This window comes from Opisthorchis viverrini (assembly GCF_000715545.1).
Source record: "Opisthorchis viverrini unplaced genomic scaffold opera_v5_531, whole genome shotgun sequence".
NCBI classification, from domain to species: Eukaryota; Metazoa; Platyhelminthes; class Trematoda; order Opisthorchiida; family Opisthorchiidae; genus Opisthorchis; species Opisthorchis viverrini.
Window position 1 is genome coordinate 46,029 of NW_008752194.1, and position 8,504 is coordinate 54,532.

At 45.9% G+C, this 8,504-nt stretch overlaps 2 protein-coding genes across 2 annotated transcripts in view; one reads left to right on the top strand and one right to left on the bottom strand.

The window, feature by feature from the left end:
- Positions 1–2,957, top strand: part of T265_11609 (hypothetical protein) — a gene marked incomplete at both ends in the record, with an annotated part of 7,506 nt that extends 4,549 nt beyond the window's left edge. The window contains one exon of the mRNA XM_009178306.1: positions 2,835–2,957. Within this exon, the coding sequence (XP_009176570.1) occupies positions 2,835–2,957 (123 nt within the window). The remainder of the gene's footprint in view (positions 1–2,834) is intronic.
- Positions 1–7,428, bottom strand: part of T265_15476 (hypothetical protein) — a gene marked incomplete at both ends in the record, with an annotated part of 14,501 nt that extends 7,073 nt beyond the window's left edge. Inside the window, 5 exons of the mRNA XM_009178305.1 lie at positions 5,525–5,640; positions 5,684–5,785; positions 5,826–5,927; positions 5,970–6,145; positions 7,260–7,428. Coding sequence (XP_009176569.1) covers positions 5,525–5,640; positions 5,684–5,785; positions 5,826–5,927; positions 5,970–6,145; positions 7,260–7,428 — 665 coding nt within the window. The remainder of the gene's footprint in view (positions 1–5,524; positions 5,641–5,683; positions 5,786–5,825; positions 5,928–5,969; positions 6,146–7,259) is intronic.
- Between the last annotated feature and the right edge of the window lie 1,076 nt (positions 7,429–8,504).

The window sequence follows — 8,504 nt, forward strand, 5'->3', positions numbered from 1 at the left end:
CTTCTCCTATCGACTACTGGCTACGAACTGTGTATGGTCTAATAGTCGCAATCGTCCTGTGAGATCCTTAACCGTCCAGATCTTACAGTGAATTTCCTCCAAAACCACCAGGTTTCAAACACCGACGTGGATCTATTTCACTCCGACTGTCTGCCTATCCCTGTCAGAGAAGATGAACTACAGTGAGTGAAACAGAAAACGAGGAAGTGAGCTGACGAGGAACACAGTGCCCGGTTATTAACCAAGTAACATTACAGGCTTACACAAAAGACAACCTGAATAGTACAGCATGAAGTTAGAATGGGTAGATCTCAAGCACACGTGAAGAAACCAGGCAGAATGATGCGGCTCTGGTGTTACCCGCCAAAAGGTTTATGGCTAGGATCAAGTCCTAACTTCTCGATTACTCCCATCTGTCCTAGGGCAACACGATGGCAGCACAAACTCGTATATCCTTCGTTTAGCTGTAACACCCTTCTGGTGCCTAGATGCCATGCCAACCGAAGGAAGCACGAGGGCTGATATACTGCGAGGTTGTTCAAGTCTAGACAAGGGAAGTCGAGAGAGAGAGAGGTCGGGTTCGAACCAAGGACCTTCCGGCCAGTAAATTCGCGCTCTAACCACCTATTATATCCTTGGGGTTGTTAGACGACAAAACGATTCTGTAGCTGAACGATATGAGGTTTGTTATGTACAAAAGTGAGTTCGAGTACACATCTGAAGCAGATACCTACCAATTGTTACACCTAGATTGTTGATATCAACAGGATGGAAAACTTAAAGTTGATGGTATAGCGAACGTCCGATCAGTCCTGTTTCACAATGACTTGCAATGCTGAAACAAGGTAATGGACATTGGGCTTGTGGCATAGTTCATGCTCTTGCGCAATAAATAAATACCAAAGGACCAACGACATAAAAGTAATTTGAGCATAAATAATCGTTTGCTTCCCTGAAGGTTTTCCACAAGCCCGTAACTCCGGACAATTCGTGTTCTCAAAATATGGGCCCCAAGACACAAAAACATTACTATGCTTCAGTCAAGTGTACCAACCAAGGTTTCTACGCATTTCTGTCATACCAACTGCCTGAACATTACGGTCAAACACATAGAGTGAAGTCATTGGTTCCGCTGAAGTAATCGAAGTCCGTATATTGCTCGGTCCTTTCGAACTGCATTTTGGTTGAATAAATAGTCACTAGCTATATGCGTTAAAGGTGAATCGATGGCTAGGTATGTTTCACTGACCAGATGCTCAAAATGACAACTTGGAATATTGTAAGCAAACAACGGTCAATTCTATGGATATCTGATCGGTGCGCTCAAGTTTAGTGGCAGAAACATTCGAGATCACCTGGGACTAGCGCTTAGAAAATCAACTAACACGCTTTCCACGCTTAGCAGAGCAAAGTACACTAATTGCTTTACACCACATGTTACGTCTTGCCACGACGTAGCGCAGAATGGGAATGTACAATTAGGTGGCAAGACGTGAAATCACGTAGCAACATGGATTGGGACAATCCATTGATAGGCACGCCTTCATTAGCTTCAAGGCATAAGGTTTAAAGTGCTCGGCAGGCTCCAAGGGGCATTCAGTGATGCAGTGAACAAAGTTGATGACCATTTCACTCTTTAACTGGGCAACGTTTCACTTTTGACACAAAATCTTCATCAAGCTTCATCAACGGCTTCAGCCTCCTATGCTATGTAGAGTTAGAGAAGATGGCCTAGCCAGTTGAATAGTGAAACGGTAGGGGTGAGGGGATAGTAGATCGGTGCTATACGGTTCTGTCAACTTTGGAGAATAGGACTTGGACAAACCAAAGTTAAAGGCGACAAGTTGAATGCTGTGGTGCCGTTGTACGTCTGACTGAACCATATACATCCGTGGCGATAAGCAGTGGCGTATATCGACCTCCCTAGCCGGTAGGACGGCAGCTACCAGCAGTCGGTGCCCCCATGTTCCGTTGTCAAAACATTAACTTACGGCTGTGGAGTAGTTTCCACCGTGAACACATCTTGATAGCAATGGGACTTACACTAAAGAGAAGTAGGTGGCCAATCCAGCATCTTATATGGACTGTGACAAGCTGTCCACCCATGATCTTCTCATTAAAAAACCTGAGACGTCGACATTTTCCATCCTCATTTCCCCACCAAACCTTGGTTTGGCATCAAAGATACCCATGACCAAACACTTAAAGGTTTCGTACTCTTATGGCGCAGCGGGTGAATTTACGGATTGTATTACAAAAGTGCAGGCAACTTTTGACGCCACACCAGGGTCATATGAGAAGACAGGAGCCAAAATGCTGGTTGTGGAAGTATTATCACTTTACTACGATCCACCATTAAATGCGTCACTGCTCTGTTGCATGGAAAACAAAACTGCTTTCATCAAATGATAACTCTGCATGTGTGTCACGTAAACGAGCTACCACAATTTAACCGATATCGCCAGATGTCTCAGTAGTTCACCGAAGATAGTGGAGTGGCATGCCTCATAGTGAAGGAAAGCGAAACTCCAGGTGTCCTCGCACTGTGGCGTGATCAAAACCAAGCTGTGTGCCCCAGAAGGAAGGGCATCTTTGAAGTGTGGTTGTCCACCGGTACTACCACCATGTGATACAATTTGGTGGACGGTTGGTTTGCACTTGGCGGCCACCTAGTTAAGCGACTCGAGCGATTCTTACTAACCAGAAACAGTTGATGATCAGCACGCAGCTGGTGGAGTCGATCCCCGTTGTTTGTGGGACGGGCATCGACTGCAAATCGACCAACCAGGTTTGGTCCCAGTAAAAAAAATCGTTCAGCTTTAGCACCCTTTCAGTGCCTAGCTATCATGCCAGCGGAGGGAGGCACGAAGGCCGGGTTACTGCCAGGTTGCCCAAGCCTAGACAGGAGCAGCCGAGACGCTGAGGTTGGGTTCGAACCATGGACTTCCGGTCCGTAAGCTGACGCCTTAACCACTGAGATATCTCGAGCCCCATGTTCCAGCGTCCCAGAGAGCTCAAACGACTAACCTGGGCATTCACACCACCCGCAAAGATGACAATGTCAGTGCTTCTTGCTTGACAAATGAGCCCGGATAAATATCGACGGGAGGTATCCTCAGCTCTAGAGATGCAGTCCATTTGGCATATGCCGACAAACCCAAACAGGTCGATTAGGATTGAACTTGACTGAGATGGATAACGAAACAATGCAAAGACGACCGTTCACTGGAATCCAAGTGCGTTCAGCTCTGGGGTCGAATGCGGCATCCACGCCATATAGTAATCCCTTCTAGATCACCGGACACAACCAGTGAAATGTGAAAGAACCGAGTTCATCCTTGGCATATAAAACCCATCACCACAGCATACACCAATTCTAAGTGAGCACAAGGTCTGGGTGAGCATTGCCTGTTTACCAATTCGATGTAGCGTACGAACGTTGAAGGCTTTTATGCAGAAAGGATCTCGTGGATTTAACAGTGCTATTTTATTTAGTGATGATGTGCAACGGAGTGTATAAGGCACATCGGTCAGATAACTGACAATCAAGTGACCGATATGTGTGCATGCAGGGAAGGAGTATGAGAGGGACATCGGTTGACAAAGTACTGTGCAGGCAAATGATACTCCCCAGCCTCCAAGGCCGAAGAAGCGGGTTTGATTGAAGTACCTCGCCGTAGCAAGCGTAGCTAACCGGACCGTTGCGGCATTCAAACCCGACCACCACGTCAAATGGCAGTCTTAGATAGAGAAATATTTGTGACAGGTCCCGTTGTTTCACGGTTTTATTCGAGTTTTACTGGGTGAGACGAAGATTGTTCGTTTCTTATAACCTAGACTGTAGGGGGCTGACGAAAACTTTGAAGGTTCACCGAGTTCACCAGTATGCTACAGCCGAAGATTAACAACATCACCAAAAACACCATTAAACTGGTGTACAAAGTAATCTATACAATTACTACTTATCATCCTCCCGTCGAAGAAAACAACTTCATCGAGGGAACACTTGGTTTCTCCTGAAAGTGTTCCAAAGTGGTGGGATGCCGTACAACAAAAAAGCACGGACGACCATTGCGTTATTAAGATATTTCCATAGATGTCACCAGAGAGATCGCCTAGGGACGTATCCAACTGGGCGAACCCAAGCAGAAATCTTGCTGATCGGTGATCCAAAACAGTACAGAATCCAGCGTAATCATCACAGATGGCTTCCGAACCGCGGCTACAATCGGATAGTACATAGAATGACACTACAAAATAAGCAGCGATTAGCATCACCAGTAGCAGCGGAGTTTCGCAGCAGAATAGCACAGATTCGGCTGTTTTCGAGTACCCAAGCAAATAGGAAAGACTCCGCCGTTTTTAGTAGCTGCAGAAAAACCTGAAGATTGTGGTTGACAGCGTCTACACAGCAAAAGCACCGTGAGTTAAATAAGTGCATCAGGATCTTGAATTCGAGTTTTGAAAACACAGCAAGCTTCTGCCAGCAAATTAGTAAAATATTTCCCTACGGCAGATTTCCGGCCAATATGCTTAGGAACCCGCGCGTTACAGGCGACGAAACAGAGACATGACGTGTGGACAGTGGATGCACTGCGGTGGCTATAAGCGGCGCCTTACAGTCGGTCACCTTTTTGGTAACCCGAAAGACGTGATCAGAAATTAGGGCCTGCAGCAGAGTTATTAGGAAGTGGCACCGAGAGGAGGGTGAAGCAATAACAATGAAAAAGAATGGGCAGCGTCCTCAGTCACAGGTTTTCGCTTGGCTGCTTTCTGAATATAACGAAAAGGCGACTCAACTGAAGTCATCTCACGACAACCGAACTATAATTAGTTTGTGTGTGGTCTGTGATACCGTTGGGTGACGAAACCTAAGCAAGCAAGCTGGGATCCTCGAACCAAACATTTGACTCAAAAGCCTGGCCGTGAGGCAGCAGTGTCACCGTAAGAATACCGTGGAGTCAACCAGGGAACAAGTCGCCAACCGAGAGGGTCGGGATATTACATTGGTCTGAACCGTGCTTGCGATCAACCTAGCTCCTGTCTAGGCTTGGACAACCCGATGGTATCACGTCCCCCGTGCTTCCTTCGAGTAACATGCCAGCTAGACACCGAAAGGGAGTTACAGTTGGACGATTATTGTTACTTATTACACGAGGAAACTACCACTTTTTGATATGGATCAAGAGTATGTGAATGTGTTGAATATTTGGAACATTGTCCTCATCTCCTAATGTCACAATAGCTGCTGAAGGACAGCCGGAGGCAAATGAATTTTTAGTCCCAAGCATGCAAAATGGCGCTTGTTGGTCGCCATAGCCACCCCGCTCCCCAACACACAAGAAAACAACTGTTTAAAAGCCCTTTGGTGACATTGAAAAACATTCATTAGCCAAGTGCTGGATGGTGATCACAACTGGAACCAAGCCTACCAAGGAGAGAGCTTAGTGTCCTCGTTGGATGACAGAAAAAATATAAAATTCCCCGATTTTTCGATACCGAAAGCAGTAAAGATAAAACTCACTAGAACGTATAAGCTCCGGCTATAAAGGTAACCAGAAATGTAGTTGGAACAAAACGAAGGCTGTTTGGTCTCCAAAGCATAGCATCGATCAAGTTCATAAGAACTCCGGCTGAGTGCTGCAATCGAAAGGAGACTGGATTCGAACTAGCAAGTACTTACCGACAGATGCATGTACCATGCCGGAAATTTTCCCATATCGCCTTCAGGAACCAACAATTTACTGTCGTACAGAAAGATGCTCCAGAACAGCAAAAAGACAAGCTAACGTGTACCAGATGATTAACAGATGTTGTGAAAGTACCATGGAAAAAGTAAGCGTGGCACAGTGCAGGACTCCGTGTACAGTGTTCAGTTCTAACAACTGAACCGGTGTTGCAACCAAGTAGTAGACCAGCTCGAATACCTGAACAAGGGAACTTCAACGGACGCGAGTGTCGCAACTTACGAGAGTTAGAACAGTCAAATAAATGCTCAATTTTCCAAGAGTTTCGGCGGAGTAGTTTGGGTGACCGAAAAAGAATTGATGTGTAAGGTATAGAGTGAAGACGAGAAGCGACATGGCGGCCATGCGGTAAACAATGGATACGAACAAAGAAGCCATCGTTCCACCGATCGGAAAACCTGCAAGGGAAACGAAAAATGCCCGCTGATGCTCAACAGATGAACGAGATAGACAGCACCAGAAAAAAAAGATTACGCAACTCCACCAACAAGTCAGGGCAAGGCTTAAACACTTCATAATCTACAAAGCGAACTAGACCCGGTAAATCCGGTTTGTCGTACCGTCACTTTGTTTGAAGGGATCATTTGAAGAGATCGACAAAAATGCTGTTCTCGGAGGAATACAGCGGTATAAAAAAACCTCCATGGGATAACAAAAGGTGAGAGGTATGCTTCAAACCAACTGTGTGAACGCTGGTGGCTATACACGGTAGCACCAAAAGATAGCCTCGATAGGTCATTTATAGGTGAAATAGTACGGATGAGTGAAAATTATTTGGTTGTCAGGTAACATTCCTAGATTTCCAACGAACATTCGACTCAGTTGACTGATCTGTCTTTCTGCTGGTCATCAAGTAATGCCTCCAAAGTTTATGAAAATAACAGGTTCTTCGTGTTCTCATACTTCCGGGCGTGTTGGTTGCGACGTGTTGCGTATACCGAACCGTCACTTGCCGAAGGGAGTGTTGTTATCCATGCCCAACCCTTGACTTGGCAGAGGAATATGAAGGTTACCAAACGTTTGTGTACTGTCGATTCTACTCGCCTTCCAGGATGAGGACCGCGTGATCCCCACTGCGCCTGATTGGAGATGTTGCAAAATATGGCTACAAGATATATGGTTCCAAGATATGGCGTTCCTGTTGTCAGTTTCTATCCAGATTACCTGCTCTCACTGCTTCATCCAGTCTAAGGGTAAGACGGAACAACTCGCTGGTATTCCACGGTATGAGTCTCAAGAGTCCAAAGGTGGAACATCAGATATTTTAAGGTTTTTTGCTGACATTATGAGCAGCGCTGAACCCAAATTTAATTGAATAAATGTAGCCTTCAGAGGAGTTGCTCTGACAGAAGTATGACTATCCGGACCAATAAAAACGACAACAGAGCTGGCCAGATAGAGCTGGTGCTATTATCACAGCCTCACGAAAAATTTTTGTTTTCTCTGATTTTAACTTCATTTGCGACTGTATAGTTAAACATTGCCCCTGGGTGGCGCTTCGGTGCCACTTACGTGTGTCGACATCATTCACGGACTGATACACAGGATCAAAGATTTCGCCCAAACTTCCCAGGTCAGGTTTGTACTTGTCATTTCGCGGCTTCCGTTCACCATGTCCGCGCCGTGTTATTTGGTTCGACGGCGAGAAATCTGTTGGCCAAACCATGTTTAAACAGGGCATAAGTATTAGGACTCCTCTGAAGCGACGATACTCCGGGGGCGATAGCCCAAACACCGTGAGAGGCGTTTTAAAATCAACGGACCTAAGAACAACAACTACTTCCTTAGCAACTTGTTGGACACGCCCAATGAGTGTTACGTTTTTCCTGGTCCTGAATAGACAACTTGGCTGGCGTATTCAAGAAGCAGTCTGACGCATACCCCACAGAGTATCTTCAAGTCCACGCGAGTAATACGGGGGAAGGTTCTTTTGAACCAATTTATCATGATGTAGTGAGAAGTACTTGATTGGTGAGAGTCAAATGCCCAAATTCTTTTTAGTATCTATGCCCCCAATGTTTTCTGGTCCATTCTCACAGATTCGTATCGCGTGGAGGTACAAACCGTGTAAATCACCGGAGATTACATAACAAAAAGGCTACAATTGAGACAAATACGGAATGTGACTGGTACGAACACCTGAAAACGCCGTTGCAGTGCCAAGAAACCGGCATAACGATACAACTTTTCCATGAACTCCTTATGGGTCCCAAATGAAAAGTGGGAAAGTTATGAGGATATCGATATTCGGCAGGCAGGAGATGAAGCCCAGAAGACCTCCGACATCCCAACCATGACAACCGACTCCTAGGAGGGAATTGCGCGGCGACATGCGCTCAACGGCCCTCGCAGCTCACATATAGGCGCCGCAACGGCCAACAAGCCTAGCGCGCACGTGATTGGTCAGAAGAACGGGGCTCTTCCTGATCGAGTACCGGGCTGAAGAGATTGGAAATGTGGACTGAAAAGCAGTTTTCTTTCCGATATACGGTGCCGGCCGGCACCCAGTCATGGATCCGTACAGCGCCCGGAACTCCTGAAGCCAATCTCCAGAAGCGCACCGCGAATTTCACTGAAACCATAGGTTGAACGAAGGAAAATTTAACACAAAGTTTTAGCATTCAATGGTATTTATTCGAACATTTTCAGTCTCTCCTTTTGGCCACAGTTTTGTTGAAAGTTGTTTAAAGGTACTCATGGTACAATATGGATGCGGCTATCAATTTCTATGCATAATGTCTACATGAATGTGTAGGG